A 19388-nucleotide genomic window follows, 5' to 3' on the forward strand; every position below is an offset into this window, starting at 1 on the left:
GACGACTTACATTCTTTTAATAATGGTGATAGTGTTTATAAGATAGAGAAAAGATATCGAATTTTATAATAAATAAGAGATTTTAATCCTACTTTCACTGCGATTGATCAAGAATATGGATAAAAAGTAATAATTGAAGTAATAAAAATTGAAAAAGATGATTTGATTTATATGAATTAACTAATTAGATAAATAAAAATAGAAAACCATTTTTAGCATGAAAACATTTATTCTAATCTACATATAATGATGGAATCTAAAAATCTCTACATAGTAAGAGAGTTCATTCCTACAAATTTGTTCAGAGTTATGATGACTCAAAATTTAGATAATGATCATATCTAATGTATTACTTACTAAATATTAAGAGCTCTTTTTTTTTGCATTCCTAAAATGTTTACCTCTACGTTATGAAACGTGATAGTATTTTATTAAATTAAAATTGCGAATTGAAAATAAGTGATTTTCTTGGTGCTAAATTCCCTAATGATTTTGATAAAAAATATATTAATACTAATAGTTACTTATCTCCATACTATATTTTAGGACTTCCTGAAGATTTCTCTAAAACTGATATATGGAATGTTGGAGTAATTATTTTAGAGCTATTTTAAATAAAAAATATATTTTCCGACTTTTGTTGTTCAGCTTCTGGAGGACTTCTAACAAATTATTTTTATTACATAGGGTCTCCTTCAAAAGAGGATTTGGACTTGTTATTAGAAAAAGGTTATAAATAATAGTATAATGAGTTATTATCACTCCCTTTTTATAGGAAATAACCTTGGTAGGTTGTATTTCGACGTGAAAATCCTTTATTATATGATCTTTTAGATAAAATGCTTGTATTCAATGAAGATAAGCGCTATACTGTGAAAGAATGCTTACAACATCCATACTTTGAAGATATATATTATTAGGAGGATATTTATGAATGTGATATATAGTTTGATCACTCTTAATTTTAAATTGGCCTAAGTAAAAATGAAGTAATGAAGGAAATTTATTTTGAAGTTGAAAAGAGTTGTTTAAAGTAGTAGTTAAAAAGATATTAAATATAAATAATTTAAAATATTGCTTTTTAAAAGCACTTAGCTGATTAAATTCCTCTTAATCCTAAATCAATATTTTATAATTTATATGAAGATTTATGAGATCGAATAAATAGTTTACTACTATTCATTAGTCCTTGTAATTTGTTCATAATATATCTAAATATATATATATATATATATTTTTTTATTCTCAAATAATTATTTTAAATGTAGCAAATAAATATTTAGAAGAATAATAAAAAATTATTTTAAAAATTTAATGAAAATTTTTTTATTTAGAAAGAATATATAAAATTTAAATAAATAGGGTTTCAAAATTAAGCAAGTAGTGTTGATAAATAATTAAAAATTATATTTTTAATATATTAGTATTATTTATTAATAGAGAGATTTATTAGATATTTTGTGAGAACTTATAAATAAATCACTACTTAAATATCAAATTCAGAAGAAAAAAAAACAAATTAATTAAATAACAAAAATAAGTATTAGAATTTATAAAAATGTAGAACCTTTCTAATTTTGATTCATTATCTCAATCTCAATTATAGGCTTTTAGTTAATAAAATCCTTTAAGATTTTTGTCATTTTAATACACTGAAAACGATTTACATTCTTTTAATTATTATACTAGTGTTTATAAGATAGAGAAAAGATATCGAATTTTAAAATAAATAGGCTTTGGTTTTAATCCTACTTTCACTGCGATTGATCAAGAATATGGATAAAAAGTAATAATTGAAGTAATAAAAATTGAAAATGATGATTTGATTTATATGAATTAACTAATTAGATAAATAAAAATAGAAAACCATTTTAAGCATGAAAATATTTCTTCTAATCTACATATAATGATGGAATCTAAAAATCTCTACATAGTAAGAGAGTTCATTGATACAGATTTGCATAGAGTTAATTTCTCTAAATAAGAATTAACTGATGATCATATCTAATATTTTACTTATTAAATATTAAGCGCTCTTTTTTTTTTGCATTCCTAAAATGTTTACCACACTTAATTGAGACTTTCTAATATATTATTAAATAAAAATTGCGATTTGAAAATAAGCCGTTTTATAGGTACTAATTTCCCTAATGAAATTTATTCATAATATATAACGAGTGACTATTTCTTATCTCCATAATAAATTTTAAATTTACCTAAAAATTTATCTAAAACTGATATATGGCATGTTGGAGTAATTATTTTAGGGCTAATTAATAGAGATACTTTCTTTTCCAATCTTTCTAATTAGCTTGGTGGAGGCTATTTGGGACTTATAAATGCTATTTTTTCTTACATAGGAACTCCTTCAGGAGAGGAACTTTTATAATATTAAGATTATAAAGGTTTGTATTAATATATCATTAAATATAGTAAAAAATCTTGGTAGGATGTATTTCCAGATGCAAATCCTTTATTATGTGATCTATTAGATAAAATGCTCGTTTTCAATGAAGATAAGCGCTATACTGTGAAAGAATGCTTACAACATCCATACTTTGAAGATTTATACGATTTGGATGATATTGATGAGTGTGATGTAAAGTTTGATCACTCTTAATTTTAAATTGGCCTAAATGAAGATGAAATAATGAAGGAGATTTATTTTGAAGTTGAAAAAAGTTATTAAAAATAGTAAAAGTAGAAGCTAAAAAGATATTAAATATAAATAATTTAAAATATTGCTTTTTAAAAGCACTTAGCTGATTAAATTCCTCTTAATCCTAAATTAATATTTTATAATTTATATGAAGATTTATGAGATCGATAAATAGTTTACTATTCATTAATCTATTTATAATATATATACATATTTTCTCTATTCAGAGATCCGAAACAATACTTGAAGGTTTTTTTTATTTCAGAAAATTAAAATAATAATAAAAATTTTTTCTACCTTAAATTAAAGTCACATTATTAATGTAAATGCAGTATTATTGATTTAAGAAAGTATCTATATTTTTGTGAACTAATTTTCTTTTGATAATATTTTAATTTAAATTTAAAATAAAATTAATCCGATTTATTAAATTCTACTGGTCAAATAAAATGGTTGATACACATTTTATAATAAATAAAATATTACTTTTACAAAACCATTCATTCTTAAATAAATTTTATTTTTACATTAAGTTCCTTGCAAGAACATATTAGATAATAAGTAAAAACAATTAAATGATTTGCTAAGATAATTGTTTTTATTTAGTAAGTAAGAAAGTAAATTAATAAATATTTACATTTAATTTATATAAATAAACAAAAAAATATTATTCAGTTGTATTTATCTTTGATTCTTTGGTTAAATTTTGTCTTTTAATATATGAAGTTGTTACTGTAACTTTACTCGATTTGCTTTGGGTAGGTTTTTGTGCTATTTATTGGTGATGTACTTTTGTTTAGATTATTCATCTATGATTTTGTTGTTTCGTAGCTTAAGTTTGCACTTTGTCTATTATTGAAATTAGTCTTTTCTTAATGATTTGTTAAATTAGGTTGAGTGTGCAAAACTTATTTAATTTATTGATATTGTTAAATTTGCTAATTGTTTTAGGCATAATGGACAGAAGTAGATTGTTTTGTATTTGACATTTTTGGAGTAGTAGCCGCAGTTTACGCTATTTTGTTTAGATTCTTTTACTAATTAGTCAGCTAGTATTAATTTATTTGGTTTAGAGATGGTTAAGATTGAACATTGTTCTAGTTGCTATTATTATATAGAATTTATCTATCAGTTTGGCAAGTAAAGTTACCAATGTTTTAGCTAGTGTTATTACTATTTATAGAGGTCTAATTCAAGTTGTTATTTTTTTGATCTGAAGTTATAATAGGAGATTGAGATTTTTCCAAATTAAGCTTTTTAAAGTTATTAATCAAGTGTGAAACTTTAGTAGTAGAGTTAGATGTTTTTTGCTCAAGATGAATTAAACCTGATGTTGATTGATGTTATTTTTAATAATCTGAGTTCAACGTTTTATTTTGATAGAGCTAATCATTAAATATTTTTTATGAAGTTGTATTCTGTTATTAGACTTACAACTTATTGTTTTGTTTAGTAATTTGATTAATTATTTATTATTAATGTGATTAGAACTAAGGAGCATTCTTGATTTTTCTCTTTTAAAGCTAATTTACTTAATCTCGGATATCTTTGATGGTAGATATGACTCCTTTTTCAAGTTATTTCTTTTCTTCCTTTATTTGATGTATGTGATTATTAATTTAATCGTTCTGGCTTTAAATTTAATCTGGAATTTTTTATGAAGGGCTAAATTATGTCACAGGTTTATACAGATATTGATCGATCTTTTAAATTTAGTAATTACTATTTAAACTGTATGGGTTATAGTTGCTAAATGATGTCTGCTTATAAAATTGTTCGTTGCTAAAATTGATTTTGTTATTGTTCAGATTTGCTGATTTTGGAGAAATATTAGTGAAATCATTTTATTTAGTCTGTAGCTACGAAGCTGATTTTTCTTGTTGTATATTATTTTATTATTAGTTAATGATCAAGTTACTAATGTTGGTGTAGTCAATTAAGTTGTTCTTATTACTTTTCGGGTTGGTAACTTCGTTCGAAGGACTACCAAAATTCATTTATGGAGTAGTTTATTCAGCTTTTCCTTAGTTGACTGAAATTCCTATAGCAGGAGTGTCACATTATGAAATGGCTTCATTCTTAGAGAAAGTAGAACTATCTAATTTATTTTCTTTTTAGGTGTTTTCAGAGATCTCATTTATTTCATTCATTTCTTAAGGTAGTTGTTATACTTGTTGTAGGACTTACTTTTTACTTTCTTAGCTGGCTCTTTGCTGGTATTGCAAAAATTATGAGAAATTAAATTCAAACAATGAAGATTTCTCCTGACTTGACCCTTAAGAATTCTACTAAATTAATTATGGAGGATGATTTTAATTATTGTTATTTGGCTTCTTGTTGTTATTATTATTTTTATTGTTGTTATTCTGACTCTGGTAATTGTTGTTTTATGTAGATTTCTCCAGCAACCAATATTATCTTTTCCATTCTTCAAGTTAATCTTCTAAGCGACGATTCTTGCGTTTCAGATAAACAATTTTATTGTATATTTTTTCATTGTTTGTCATCGTATTTAATATATCATTTTTATGCTTTCTTATTTGTTTAGAGTCTCTGTCACCATAGCCATCGTCTTCTAAGTCTTCTCCTTCACTTTCGATTTCAGAATCAAAGAGATTCTCAAGAGTCTTTTCATCCATGATTGTAGAAGAGCGTTAATGACTTTGGAGACCTTCTTTTAACTTTATGATTTCATTTTAAAGATTTTTATTTAAAGAATTGAGCTTCTTTAACTCACTTTGCAGCTCTTCATTTTGAATTTTGAATTTCATTATTTCTTCCTCCTGCTCTAATTTAAACTTTGCAACAATTATTCTTAGCTACTCATTTTTGCTGTGGGCTTATGTATCCTTAGCGCTAATAAATAACAATTCTTCTTTAACTAACTTGAGCTCATATTTCAGATTTGTATTTTCTTTTTTAGCCTATTCTAGCTAATCTAAAATATCAATTAAATGCGTGTTATCTTTATGCAAATTAACTCCGTTTAGAGTTCCTTATTTCAAACTATTTCTTTTGATGAATTATTCTTAATTATTCTTAAAATCGGTCTTTTCAAACTCGCTAGATACCACAATATTTTGTTATGAATGACCCATTTTATCTAAATTCTTGTTAGAAGGGATTTCTTGTGAGACAACCAAGTTAGTTTGATGGTCTGAAACGCCTTAAAATTTGTTTGATGTACTGCTTTTTTAAATAAATTTTTCTTTGGAGGCACTAAATGAATTATTGTTAAAGATATTTGTTGTATTATCCTTCTTATTAAATCTTCCTTCAATCATTTTTTCATCTATTTCTATTGATTTAACTAACTCACTAGTATTTTTATCAAGTTATTTCTTTATGTTTTCAATGTTAAAAAGTGGATCTTCATCATATTTACTGTAATTATCACTTTCTACCACACTGTTAAACATGTTTGTTTTTAATTAAGCTATTTCTCTTGCATGCTCTTTTTGCTAATCTTCATACTTTTATTTCAAGTCATTATAATTCATCTCTAATTGAGCCTTTTCCCTCTTGACATTTTCTAATTCTTCCTGAAAGAGTGAAAATTGAGACTGAAAATTATTCACTTATTCAGACGAAGCTGATTATTTATCTTAAAATGAAGCTAACATTAGCTACTTGTTTTGCTGAGAATTTCTGATTATTTGCTAATCATTAAAAGCTTGATTGTTGACATTATTTATAGTTGCATTGTTATTGCTGAATGAAGGAGCATTCATTTAAATTTAATTAACTTTCTCATCTTACTAATATAAACTCCAAGGAGAAGTAATATTGTTAGTCTAATTCTAATTATATCCGTTGGTTTTTTCATATGAAATTTACTGGACCTATTGAGCGTGCTTGGCTGAATTTTTCCCAGATTAAGAAAAACCACTGTTGAATAAAAAATTAGTTGTGTTTTCAGCTACATCTGTATTAACCTAAAGGCTACTTAATAAATAACGCTAATTATCTTCTTTACCGTCTAAGTTAGTTACATTCTAATTTTAATTCGGATTTAGCATGTTATTCACATATAAATTTGGGCTTATGCCAGAGCGTGGCTACAAAGTGTTTATATTTGTTATTTTTTACTACTAAAAGACATCTTCTTTCTCTTAAATTTTAGAATGATTAATTTAATACTAATTGTAATCAATAATCTATTATTAATTTGCGTTTTAAACTAACCTAGCACTGTTACTGCTGCTATCAATTAGATTAAGCCTTTCTTGAAGTGATTTTATCAAAAAATCTTTGTTATGATTTTGTGTATTTAAAGCAGAAATGTCAGCTATTAACTTATCATTAATTTACATAAGTCTTGATACTTCTTTGCTTAAATCACCAACTTTTCCACCAATATTTTATATCAAAATCTCACTTGTATTGGGACTCTTGGGACTTGACTATGATTTATTTAGAGTGTCATCTCCTGTCTTTCGAACCGAATATAAAGAAGCATTGTTGGAATCATCAAAATTCTTGGTATTGCTATTTGTATTGTTAGAAGGATACCCATAGTAAGCAGTAATCCTATTTAAATTATTTATCTAATTCTAATACATTTATTTCAATAACTTTGTATTTTAATTTAATTTTTAATATCACAAGCAAATAAATCTTTTCTTTATTAAATGAGCTTGTAAAAAAGATAAACAGCACCAAATGTTATCTTAATTAAAAGATAGGCAAATAGATAGATAGATAGATAGATAGATAAATAAATATATATATAGAGAAAGAGAGATAGAGAGAGTTATAGAGATAAATAATTTTTACTCTTAAATTTTTTGCAAATTAAATTTTAATGTTAATTATAAAGTGTGCTTAAATTTTAAATTGCAGCAATCATCTCTTAATTTTTAACTATATTCTTATCTATCTATCAATCAATCCAATTAGCTTTAAAATTAATTATGCATCTATCTATCTATTTATCTATTACTTTGCATCATTATTCTACATATATAATAATAACAACATAATTTATTATTTTGTATCAAGCACTTATTTATTTTCTATCATAAATTTTCTATTCCTTTTTAAATATTTCAATATCAGAAACTAATTTCTCATTTAGAAGTAAAACTGATCTTAGAATTAATTACTTAGAAAAATCTTCTTAAACAATAAAATGATTGATAAATTGAAATTATTTAGATAATCATCAAAAAAAATTATATATTTGATAAATCAAATCTTTGGGATTTATTTAAATTGTTAAATGAAGAATTTGTTGAAAAATTAATTTTAATTTCATAAGAATTAATTAATATGAGTAGAAAATAACTTTAATTCTAAGCAATTAAAAGCTATCTAAATAACAAATAATTTTTTTAATTAGAATATGTTATTCTTTAAAAAATAAATCTTAATTAACCCTTTATATTTATCTTCGAAGTATTTTTTTCTTTTAAATGACTAAAACTTTAATTGAATTTTTTTATATCTTTGGCAAATGTTTTATTTAAAAAATTAAAATTAATTTCTTTTTGATAAAATGTAAGATAAATTCTAGTTTACTTTAAATTGCTTCAAGCAAAACAAAAATTATTACTAAAAGTTTAGAATAAATGCTTTAATATGTTTAATAAATTTTAGATATTTTTTGAGGTTTGCATGAAGTAAGCAAATAAAAGTTATTAATGATACAAAAGATACGAATGAATGAATGAATGAAGAAAAGATTTAATTGGTTTTAGATTTATTATCATAAAAAAGAAAAAAAATTTAATTATATAATCAGTGCTTTTCTTTGAAAAGATAAATAGATAGATATATAAACAAAGAAAGATAGAAAGAATTAAAACAAAATACTAAATAAAATCAATAAAAATTTACAAGATAAATCAATTGATTCACTGATTCTTTTTATTAGAAAGAATTAATGAAAATTTAGTTTTTAATATTATAAAATAGTAATTATCAATTAAAAACAATTCATGCATGTATTTATGTATGCAAAATTATATGATATACATACATACACTCAAAAGTCAATTCGATTAATTTTCATAATTTATTCAGAAAATACTACCTCTGTAGTAAGTAGAACCTTTCACTTTAGACATTATCACAGAAGACAATTTAATAAGGGATTCGACGTTTTCTCTAGGAAGAGAGCTGAAATCGGAATTGCTTAAAGTGCTGAGATAATCCTCTAAATCATGAGCTCTTTTGTCAACGAGATAGGCAGTTTTAGAGAAACCGAATATTTCCTAGTTCTTAGAATTAGGAGATAAGAATGAGGAGTTGTTCAAATTAATTTAGGTATTGTTGGTAACTCTGTTTGCAAAAGAGGGTTTAGGAGATAAATTATAACCCATTCCATTGCTTTTAATTTTATTTTTTGTTTGGTTCAATAATTGACTTAAGCTGTTTCCACTTGCTGAGTTAGATCTCTTTAAGTTGAAGGCTGCTGATCCTAGGGAAGAAGACCCAGGAATTTAAGTTGTTAATGCTGATTTTGTTCCCTTGACATTGATTTATGGGCTGTTTTGAGTGGCAGGATATTCAAAGTCTTGGAACTGAGAATCAACAGGGGAACCAAGGCGCTTAACAAGTCTGTTAGGACTGAATAGCTTTTAGGAATATCTGGTAGGAGAGTAGCTTATTACTTTTTAATTGAAGATATTCAAACTTCTTGGTTGCTATGAGTTTCTTCTTTTGAAGGGAGATTAATTTTATAATTGGCTTGATGCATATAAAGAAGATAATCCGCTTGTTGGTATTTGAACTTGCTGTTATTAAGCAGATTCAAAAATCTTTGAATTTTACTATCTGCCAAACAAATTGAGAGTGCTAGAGCGAGCTGGACTATATTAACTTGAAATAAGAGGAGTATTGCTTTTTTATGTAGGACTCAAATTTGCTAGTTTCTTTCTGCTTTATTGACGAGCAGCGTTAATCTAGTGATTGAAGTGACTAGAGAAGCTAATTTCTTTGATTTCACGTTACAAATTATCTAATCCGCTTGCAATTGGGTTAACTACGCTACGATTAAATTATGAATTGTGCTAGGCATGCTATTGGCACTATTCATGTAAATTCTCTTTATAAAGGTATGACTTCTAAGGAGAGTGCTATTAAATGCCAATGGTTGCTTTCTTGTTAGGAGAAATGTTAGAAGCATGTCTTGAGTTAGGAATAAATCCACCTCCTAGTTAAAATACTTATGAAGTAGTGTTTTTTGCACTGACAAATGAATTAGATGCGAATGGTTGGTAACCACCTACACTTTACTAAGGAGACTCCAAAATTAACTTGGAATGAGAAGTCTCAGCCTTTCTCTTAGTTTCGTTACGGAAACTACGGAATTCAGAAAAAACATCTTCAGCGCTTCTTTTAGAAGGAGATAGTTAGGTTTTTTAGGCACTGCGTTGTAAAAATGAAGTCATTTTATATCTGTTTTTAATGATAAAAATAATGTTAGATTTATTGATTGCATCACATTTCAAACTATATTTTTAGTTAGAAATTGCTCAAGAAATGTCGCTAACTAATTTGCTAAGTAAGTAATTTATAAAGTAAATATTTCTAACCTAAATAAATGGTTTGAGTATCTGTGATTGTATGTTTGTTTGTTTGTTTGGATTCAAATAACCTTTGATTTTATTCTTTTTTATTTAAAGTTTTTAAATGTGCAATCAAGCAAATCTATGCGCTTCTTTTCTTAGATTTTTGTTTATATGATAAATTGTTGCTTTTAGGTTAGTTATAAGTATTTTTTGTTTATTTGTGCTAATCAATTTGAAATAAATTTTTATTTATAACTTCCTCTTTCTTAATATTTTTTCATTAAAATAAATAATCACTAGCTATTAATTTTTCGCTGATGAAAAACTTTCTTAACTTCACTTTAACCATGATAATTAATTAATTATTATTGTTGTTAAGATATTTGAAAAAAAATATAATTATCTTTCCAAGATATAAAGACACAGTTTGCTTTGTTAAAAATATTTAATAATTAACCACTTCAAACAAATAATAAACAAATTTAAAACCCACTCATTAATCTAATTCAAAAATTAGACCTATTCAAAATTTTTACAAAAAATTTAAAAATTAACTTTTTTTCAATTAACAAAAAAAAAAAAATCTAAGTTTTTTAATTATTTTAGTTTGAAAAATAACAAATAAATATAATAAAAAATATTATTCATAAATAGCCAAATAAAAGTTTAAAAAAACATTTATTTTATTCTATTTATTTTTTAAAATTTATACTCAAATATTTCAACGCAAAAGGCTACCTACTGACTAGTCAATCAACTAGTATTTAAATAAAAGAAGTTTAAAAATATTAATTTTACTTCTTTTTGATTTATTTATTGATTTTAAATTAGATTCAAAAAAATGTAAATATAATGAAATCTTTTCAAATTTGTTTAAAAAAATGGAGATTTTTGTTTGCTTGCTTTTAAGTGATAAAATAAATATAAAGTTTGAATTCTAAAATATTTTATAAAAAAAAAACTTTATTTTATCTTTTTCTAAATGGAGATAAGCTTTTTCATATTCTTGCATTAAATTAAAGCAAATAAATTAGTAATAATTATTTTAAATCTTTTAAGTAATTAATAATTATTAAATATCAAAAATAAAAGCTTTCAAATTTTAATATATAATCAGTAATCTACATATCCATAATAAATATTCAATTAAAGATTTACTATTGTTTACTTCATTTTATAATACACTACAAAAAAACCAATTTAACTACTATTTTTTATATTTATTTAAAATGCTTTTTATTTGTTTTCAATGATTAGAATTTGTAAAAATTGCTGTTTAAGGTTTTCAGACAGACAGCAACCTAAATTATAATATTGAATATATATATCTTAGAATTGTAGCAGATTCCAATATAGAAATTTTTAATAATTTTTACTCATTTTTATAAAGTTTTAAATTGTGTCTATATATTAATTAATAAATAAATAAAATTGCTTTTAATAGATATTACTCTTTCAATATTTTTATTTGATTTTCATTAGATAAATAATTTTTATGGAACATTATCAGAAAGAGTAGGTAGGTGAATGACTATTTCAGATGTATTTTAACAATTATTGTAATGAGGAATGTCTTTTCTAGAACTATATAATCCAAAAGGAGCCAGTCTCGAAGAGGCACATGGTAATTCTTCTTGGATATTTAGATTGTTCACATAGCAGACTACAATGTTTTATGCCTAGTTATTTTTATTAGGTTAGATACGAGAAATAATCCCTACACACCAAATATTATTGGAGTCTCTTATATCTATTTTCATTCCGATTTGCCAATCTGAAATTTACTTTTTTTATCTTTATTATATGCATTCAGCTTTTCTTTTATTGAAATTTTATAATTCTGATGGATGATTACGCTCTATAAACTCCTATATCAAATTGTCTAGTAAAAAACAAGACCTTATTTCTTAATTCTTTATGCTTGAATCGCAAACTAAACATTTATCAAACAATAACTCATATTCTGTAAGGCATGTTTCACAAAAAGCATGCCCACATTTAGTGCTCGTACTGCAGCATATATACTACAAACAAATAGCACAAATAAAATCCTTTTCTAAATGTCTTATTTCGCTTATTTTTTGTTTATGAGCCTATGCTTCTTAACTAAGCTTCTATCTTCTTTCTTTTCTTTTTGTGAACCTAGATTTTCTTATAAATTTTTTCACTTTTAACTCTTACTACTTTAATTCTTCTCCCTCCATTTTCTATATATCTTTATATCAATCAATATATCTATTTATTAATTAATTTATTTTTTTAATCTTTCTATCTTATTTTACTAATCTGATACTAATTTTTATCAAATAATATCTTACTGAAATCTTTATAAATTTTGGCGCTACATTCCAATTATTATCTAATTTATATTAATTTTTCAGACCCCAACTTACCCATTTATTAACAAATCAAATAAACCATAATTATTCTAAAAATAGCAGCACCAATTCTATACTAAATCCTTAAAATCTTTTTAAATTTATTAATTATCTAGTAAAAACAAATATTTCTAAAACATAAGTTTATTCTATAGAGTTATTACAGTATAGAAAATTATACAGACAAATTTATTTTACTTTTATTAAAATATTTTTTAACAAATAAAAATAACTAATGAATATGAATAAAAACATATTAAGATCAAAGTCTAAAAAAAAGGTTTATTTGAGATTTTAAAAGAATTGTTGTGTAAACACACATAATAACATGAAGAACCGAATAAATCAAAAACTACTTAATTATCTATTTGTTCACATTATGCTATAGTCTGATTCTTTATCAACTCTTGATGAAGAATATTAAAAGTTAGAATTATAAGTTTACTTTCTTGATTTATTATTACATTATGAAAGAGAATCTTATTCTAATTTTTATTTTTTCTTTTTTTCTTTCAAAGCTGAAATACTGATTTAGTTAATTTACTAATTAATATTAGATATAAGAGATTTATCAGCACCTCTCCTTTTTTACTGTGGAGACTATTTATTGTTAAAGCACCTGTTTAAATATGACATAGTCTTTCCTCTAGTAAGTTAATTTTCTCTTTAGTTTTATTTTTTATACTTTTTATCTTAAAGACGGTTATATTTCATTATAACTCCTTCAATATTATTTAAAGGAAAGTAGCGCTAATAAGTTTTAAAAGTTTCAAAATCTGGTAATACAGACCATACTTACTCATCTGAGTGAACCTTATTCTTTTCTTTGCCATTGCTTTAAAGAAAATGAATATTATTAAGGAGATCTAAACCCACAATAGCACTTTATCTCTATTTTTAATGAGTTGCTATCATATTTGAGCTAGGTGGTTTTATATATTTAAAAGAACTTGGTTATATTTCTTTGCCTTCTTATTATATTGAAGGAAGAGCTACTTTCATATTCAAATTAATATTATTATTACTAAGAATTTGCTAGTTTTAAGTTTTATCACTATAATTTGTGCTACTTTATTTTTAGTGATGCACTTTTATTGAATTTTTTAATTCTGAGTTTTATTCTGAAGAGCACTGTGAAGGCTGATTTGATGCAGTGGAGATTTGTCTTGACATTTAATTTAAAAGTTAGTTTTCAATTTAATTTATGGTAACAGTTTTTGTTATTCTTCTTTTATTTGTTCTCATTAAAATACCTTGATTTTAATTGTTATTTATTTCTGAAGCTGCTATGACTGTGTTAGTAGCATTAGACTTTCCTTCTTTTAATTTATTTTACCTTCTTAATGGACTATCCGGATATTCAGGGAATTCTTGGTCATATGACCGCTTTCTAGTGAACTGAGATTGAGTCTTACTTTCTATTTTTAATTTAGACCCGTTCGACTAGTTCTGTTACTTGAAAAGCTTTAAAATATCTTACTCAAAAGAACTCATATTCATTTTTTTCTCTAATCCTTAAAAGTAAGCATCTGTTTATATTGTTGGATTTTACTCATTCTGCTAGTTATTTTATTCTCTGAGGACATCATTGTCTAAATCCATAGAATAAATAGAATGTAAGCCTTTTATAACATTTCCTGTTTTTTATTTTTTAGCAAATGATTACTTAGCAGTATTTTGAGGTACAATTTATTGTTAAATGATTAGATTTTCGATTATTGATGTTTCTTTTGGTTAAAACTCTTGATTATTTGTCTCATTTATATCTACACTATTCTATTCCGGTGCAATTGAAGGCTCGTTAGTGTTTTATTAATGAAGAACCTTAAAAGTACTAGCTTAATTCTAAAAATCAGAGTCCTATTCTTAGACACTTTTTTATTCTTGTCTTAAATATTCTTGAATGCATTCTAAGAAAGGTATGTCTTCATCTATTTCTTCATCATCTTCATCAACTACCAACTCGTAAATCATTTCATTATACTCACTTTTTATCATTTTTATAATTGGGCATCTAAATGAAATTTAAAAAAGATTAACTAAAATGCCTAACAAAATAATTTTTAAAAAGTAAAATATTTTAAGAATGCATTTTTAATATAAAATAATTAATTTAATTAATAAGTTTTAATTATACTATCAGATTTTTGTTGATTTATTTTATGTGTTTATTTATTTCTTTATTAAATTTATTTTGATAATAACAATTTAGCAAGTGAAAATTTTCCTAATTTTTAATTCAACATGAATTGACTTTTTGTATTGTGTTAATCTAACAAAAAAGTAAAATTAATTTTACTAAAAAACTTAAAATTTAGTGTTTGTCAAACAAGTTAAAAAAATCTAAGGTATTTTATTTGTTTATTTGTTTGTTTGCTTGCTTGTTTTTTTGATTTCTTGTATTTGAAAGTTACAATAATAATATTTTTTATTTAAAAATCAATAATGACAAAAATGATGATTTACTTTACAAAAAACTCAAAATCGTTAAAATTCTCAAAGATATCATGTTCGTCTAAATATTTATCAGAATTTTCTTTTTTTTGTATTTCTTGACTTAATATTCCAGTAATGTCCAACCTAATTTCTCTAAGTTTATATCTAACTTCTGATTCATACTTAAAAGAGTTATATTTCTTTTTTTTTCTCCTATCATGATTCTTTCTTAATTAAATGCAGTCCTTGCCTTTGTTTTGAATAATGTAAGTAGTATTACGATCATTCATATCTTTTTTTGGGTTGATGATAGGGCACTCCAACACTCCATGATTAAATTATTAACAGGTGGAACATTTTAAATCAAATTCTTTCATTTCAAATAGAATTTAATCTTTTATATAGCAAAATCTTTACTAACATTAAATTTTTGAAAATAATTAAGTAAAAAAGTTTCCTATAAATTAATAAATAAATAATAAAGTAAGTAGCTAGCTAATATTTTTACATAGTCCAATGGGTAGCTTTTAATAACCTCAAGGAAAGAAATTCTATTAATGCTGACAACTCTCGTTATTTCAGAGCTTTTTGCAAACAGCGTTCTAGGAAATCCTGTGAAAAAACCCCTTTATCCTGTGCCTTATCCAGGCTTTTTTAATGAAAAAGAAATTAATTTAATATCTAAAATAATTTTTTCATTTTTTTTTTAAATTAAAAAAATAAATTCTTACAAGGATATTTCCAAGTTTTACTTATTCTTGTGTTATTATAAATAATTCTAGTTTTCCACTTAGGACAATATAATAATTCTCATCTGTTTCTCCTTAAGAAAATAAAATATCATCTCTAGCAAGTAGCTTCTCAGTCATTTTAAGAGAAACATGCTTCAGAAAATTTTTTGAGAAATTTAATTAGAAAATTTTATGATTTTATAAAATCTTTCCAAAAAAATCTTGTTTAATTTCATTTTATAGATGTATCTATACTTTCTTTAATATCAATTCTCCTTATTGGCTCCCTCTTTGCTCTTATTAATCTGCATATTCAAGTGCTCTTAAAATTTTTCTTTGTAATTTGACATTTATTTTTCTATTGATCATATATTGCTAGATCTGAAATTTATTTTATCTATATAAATAAAATAGTTTTATACACATTATTAAATGAATACTTTATATCCTCATTAATTAATTATAAATTTATTTATTTACTTATTATTTAATTAATTAACCCTATATTGGGAATATTATTTAATTATTTCAGGTAAAATATAAATTAATTAATTAATGAGGATTGGCAGCATATATTTATAATTAATATTATTTTTATAAATAAAGATTTAAATTACTTAAAATTAAAAGACTTTTTTTACAAATCTCTGAAAATAGTTCCTATTGTATTTACTGCATAAGCAAATACACCACAAGAAGTTAGCGCCATCAAAATTACGTAAATTTTTTCACTATTCGATATAGGAACAATATCTCCATATCCCACTGTCATCATTGTAATAAACGCATAATACAAAGAATTTATATATCTAGTTATTTATATTTAATTTAAGAATCAATAAATTAATTTTAAAAATTGATTGATTAATTAATATAGAGAAAGATATGTTCTATTCCTCAAATTTAAACTAGTCTATTTTAAAATTCATGTAAATATTTTTCAAAATAATATTTTAATAAACAAATGATTTTTTAATTTTAATTTTATTCTTTTTTACTTTTTGAAAAATAATATTTTAATCATAAATAAAATATTTGTTAAAAATCAATCTTTTTATCAAAATTATTTGCTTTAAATTTTCTACAAATTAATTTATTTAAGAAATACTAAAAAATATTAAAATTAACCTTTCAAAGACAGTGGAATCATATATTTTATACTTTTCCAGCCAATTGTTTTGGCTGTCAGAGATGTACATTCCTACAAAATGAAAACCACATCCAGTAAGATGGGCAATAAAAATAATAATTAATATAAGTCTAGATAGCTCTGAAGCTTCAGGGTATTTAAATTATAATGAATATGATTCGTCCAATCTAGAAGTTATCCGTTATATTTAAGTAATCCTAGCAATTAGAAATGCGATATTCAAATACTCAAAGCTGCCAAGGTTTAAATAATAATAAGTACTGAAGAGGCATACTAAATCTAAAAAAAACTGCCTTTTAAGATAGTTCTTAACAATCAATGATCGTTTCAAGATTAGATTCCCTTAGTTAAAAAAACCCTTGTTTAAGTTTAAGAGCATTTCTATGACATAAGTGATCATTGGTATGTAAACTAGAAAGTTAGTCACAATCAACATATTCACTTTGAAACATGCTTTAAAAGGAATAATAAAGCTTTCAATTGATAAAATTAATAATAAATAAGATTCCCATATTAAAATAATAAAATCGTCTGGTGAAAAAGGCTCTTAAAACTTAATTATACAATTTTTATCTTCTTCTTCTTCATCATTTATTATATTTTATTTCTTTATATCGTCTTGATCCCCTTTTTTAAAAAACGCCTTGTCTCCAATTATATGTAAGTTATGAGATTCCATCAATATTTTGTATTTAAAATAAGAACATTAAGATTTTAGCACTTTAAAAAATTTTCTAACATTAAACAAAACACTCCCAAGTCGAATCCAAATTTCTTAAAATTCTTATTTTCTCTAAAGCTTTTTAGCTCTTATAACTTCATCTTCTTCTTCTAAATCTAATTCTTCAAAATTTTTTTATTCTTTTAGGTAATCTTAATCATAATTATTTTTAAAATCTATTCTGTGCTCTTTAACAAAGTAGTGAGTCATTTTTCTTTAAATCTAAGAGTTATTTATGCTAATATTTTCATCAGGATTACTGCTTACTTGCTGAATGTTAATTCCATAAATTTTTTCAAAGCTAGATAATAATGTGTCATTTTAGAATTTACTTATCCATGGCGCTGTTAAAACATTGGAGCTAATTTACTAACCCTTTGAGCTTTCTTTAAAATTGACTTCATTTATTTTCTAACTTATGTTGCACATGCTTGAATTTATTTTTTTAACCTCTAAATTATTTCTCTCTACTTAGCTGTTATCAATTTGATAATCATCATCAATTTAACAATTTTAAGAATTCAGAGTTATCAAAGCCTGAGATGTGTTTTCTAAGTTTTTTTTGTGGTAAATTTCTTTAGTATCTAAATCCATAAATAATTGTCTTCTCTTTGGAGCTCCATTTAAAGAATCTTCTTCTTCCATTATTTATTTATCTTGCAATATAACAAATTTTTAATTAGTAAATAGCTAATTTCAATTAAACTTCTACTATTTATCTTCTATTATATTATAAAATAACTATAAAAATATATATTTAAAGTAATTCAATTTCTTTTGTTATAGTTCTGTCAAAAATAATAAACTAACAAACAAATGTACAAACAAGTGAACAAACAAACAAACAAATAAGCAAGCAATCAAGCTAGACTACAAATAAATAAACAAACAAATAATCAGGAATTTTTTCTGCTTTTTATAAAATTTTTAAATTGTTAAAATAGTTGATTTTGATAAACAGCTTCCTTCTCAATATTGTTCTACTTTCTTACATAGTTAAAATTTAAGTTTTAAGAGTTTATAAATAGATGTTTATATAAGTTTTAAATAATAATAAAATAAAAGACTTTTGTTCATAAATAACAATAATATTTTGAAAAAAATAGTTTTTGATTTCATTTTAAATAAAATAAAAAAATATCATCATTTTTAAAATATAGAATAGCAAAAAGAAGGATTTTTGAATAAATATATTGACAGCCTTAGGGTTTATAGTTATTTAATGTAAACTAATAAGAAATATATATAATATTATAGTAATTGCATAAACTATTTTAATTCAATACAAAATTTGATAGAGTAAAAAAAAAAGTTTAAGTTTGTTGAGTTAAAGTTACATAATAGCTAGCATTAACATTTTAATTAAGTAGATAAATCAGAAAATCAATTAATTAATTAATAATACGTTAAATGTTTCTTATTAAGAGAAATTATTTAGCTTGTGCTTATATATTTATTCTTATGATTTCAATAATACAAAATAAATAAAGAAATAATAAATATTATTTAATAATAAATTCATTTTTATTTTTTTTAAATTTTTTTTATGGTAACAAATTAAAATATAATTTTTTTGCTCGCTCTTTATTTCTTCTTCAAACATAAATAATTTTACTAAATTTTAAGCTATCAAAAGTAATTTATTTTTTTTTCTCTATTATTGATGAGAGTCTTCTTTAAAACTAACTATTTTTTCAACCAAATAAAATCAAAATTTTATATTTTTTTTAATAAGGTATAAAATTATTCTATTTTATTTTTAAATTTAATAATATTGTTAATTTTTTACCTATTTAAAA

General features: G+C 23.4%; 8 protein-coding genes across 8 annotated transcripts in view; 2 read left to right on the plus strand and 6 right to left on the minus strand. All coding sequences in view use genetic code 6, as the record gives it.

The window, feature by feature from the left end:
• Positions 1–486: 486 nt before the first annotated feature.
• TTHERM_000204119 (hypothetical protein) lies at positions 487–876 on the plus strand (the record flags this gene model as incomplete). The annotated part of the gene is made up of 1 exon (XM_012795367.1): positions 487–876. One exon carries the CDS (start codon positions 487–489, stop codon positions 874–876), a length of 390 nt encoding a protein of 129 aa, XP_012650821.1.
• Positions 877–1558: 682 nt separating this feature from the next.
• Positions 1559–2821, plus strand: TTHERM_00204120 (cyclin-dependent kinase-like Serine/Threonine kinase family protein; the record flags this gene model as incomplete). The annotated part of the gene is made up of 1 exon (XM_001007098.1): positions 1559–2821. The coding sequence occupies one exon, from the start codon at positions 1559–1561 to the stop codon at positions 2819–2821; it is 1263 nt and encodes a 420-aa protein (XP_001007098.1).
• Positions 2822–3330: 509 nt separating this feature from the next.
• On the minus strand, positions 3331–7254 carry TTHERM_00204130 (hypothetical protein; the record flags this gene model as incomplete). Its single annotated transcript, XM_001007099.2, has 1 exon — positions 3331–7254. The coding sequence occupies exon 1, from the start codon at positions 7219–7221 to the stop codon at positions 3331–3333; it is 3891 nt and encodes a 1296-aa protein (XP_001007099.1). The 5' UTR covers positions 7222–7254.
• A 1425-nt stretch (positions 7255–8679) lies between these two features.
• TTHERM_00204140 (hypothetical protein) lies at positions 8680–10053 on the minus strand (the record flags this gene model as incomplete). Its single annotated transcript, XM_001007100.1, has 1 exon — positions 8680–10053. One exon carries the CDS (start codon positions 10051–10053, stop codon positions 8680–8682), a length of 1374 nt encoding a protein of 457 aa, XP_001007100.1.
• A 1595-nt stretch (positions 10054–11648) lies between these two features.
• On the minus strand, positions 11649–12377 carry TTHERM_00204150 (carrier protein, putative; the record flags this gene model as incomplete). Its single annotated transcript, XM_001007101.3, has 1 exon — positions 11649–12377. The coding sequence occupies one exon, from the start codon at positions 12375–12377 to the stop codon at positions 11649–11651; it is 729 nt and encodes a 242-aa protein (XP_001007101.1).
• Positions 12378–12829: 452 nt separating this feature from the next.
• TTHERM_00204160 (cation channel family protein) lies at positions 12830–15443 on the minus strand. Its single transcript, XM_001007102.2, has 2 exons — positions 15018–15443; positions 12830–14565 (listed from the first exon to the last, which is right to left on the minus strand). Exons 1-2 carry the CDS (start codon positions 15362–15364, stop codon positions 12924–12926), a joined length of 1989 nt encoding a protein of 662 aa, XP_001007102.2. The 5' UTR covers positions 15365–15443; the 3' UTR covers positions 12830–12923.
• A 1863-nt stretch (positions 15444–17306) lies between these two features.
• TTHERM_000204169 (cation channel family protein) lies at positions 17307–18234 on the minus strand (the record flags this gene model as incomplete). Its single annotated transcript, XM_012795368.1, has 2 exons — positions 17307–17341; positions 17433–18234. The coding sequence occupies 2 exons, from the start codon at positions 18232–18234 to the stop codon at positions 17307–17309; spliced, it is 837 nt and encodes a 278-aa protein (XP_012650822.1).
• A 984-nt stretch (positions 18235–19218) lies between these two features.
• TTHERM_00204170 (hypothetical protein) overlaps positions 19219–19388 on the minus strand; it is a gene marked incomplete at both ends in the record, with an annotated part of 337 nt that continues 167 nt past the window's right edge. The window contains 2 exons of the mRNA XM_001007103.3: positions 19219–19275; positions 19379–19388. The exon at positions 19379–19388 is cut by the window's right edge and continues 167 nt beyond it. Of these exons, the coding sequence (XP_001007103.3) occupies positions 19219–19275; positions 19379–19388 (67 nt within the window). The remainder of the gene's footprint in view (positions 19276–19378) is intronic.

The sequence above is a fragment of the Tetrahymena thermophila genome (assembly GCF_000189635.1).
Source record: "Tetrahymena thermophila SB210 genomic scaffold scf_8254815, whole genome shotgun sequence".
Classification (NCBI taxonomy): domain Eukaryota; phylum Ciliophora; class Oligohymenophorea; order Hymenostomatida; family Tetrahymenidae; genus Tetrahymena; species Tetrahymena thermophila.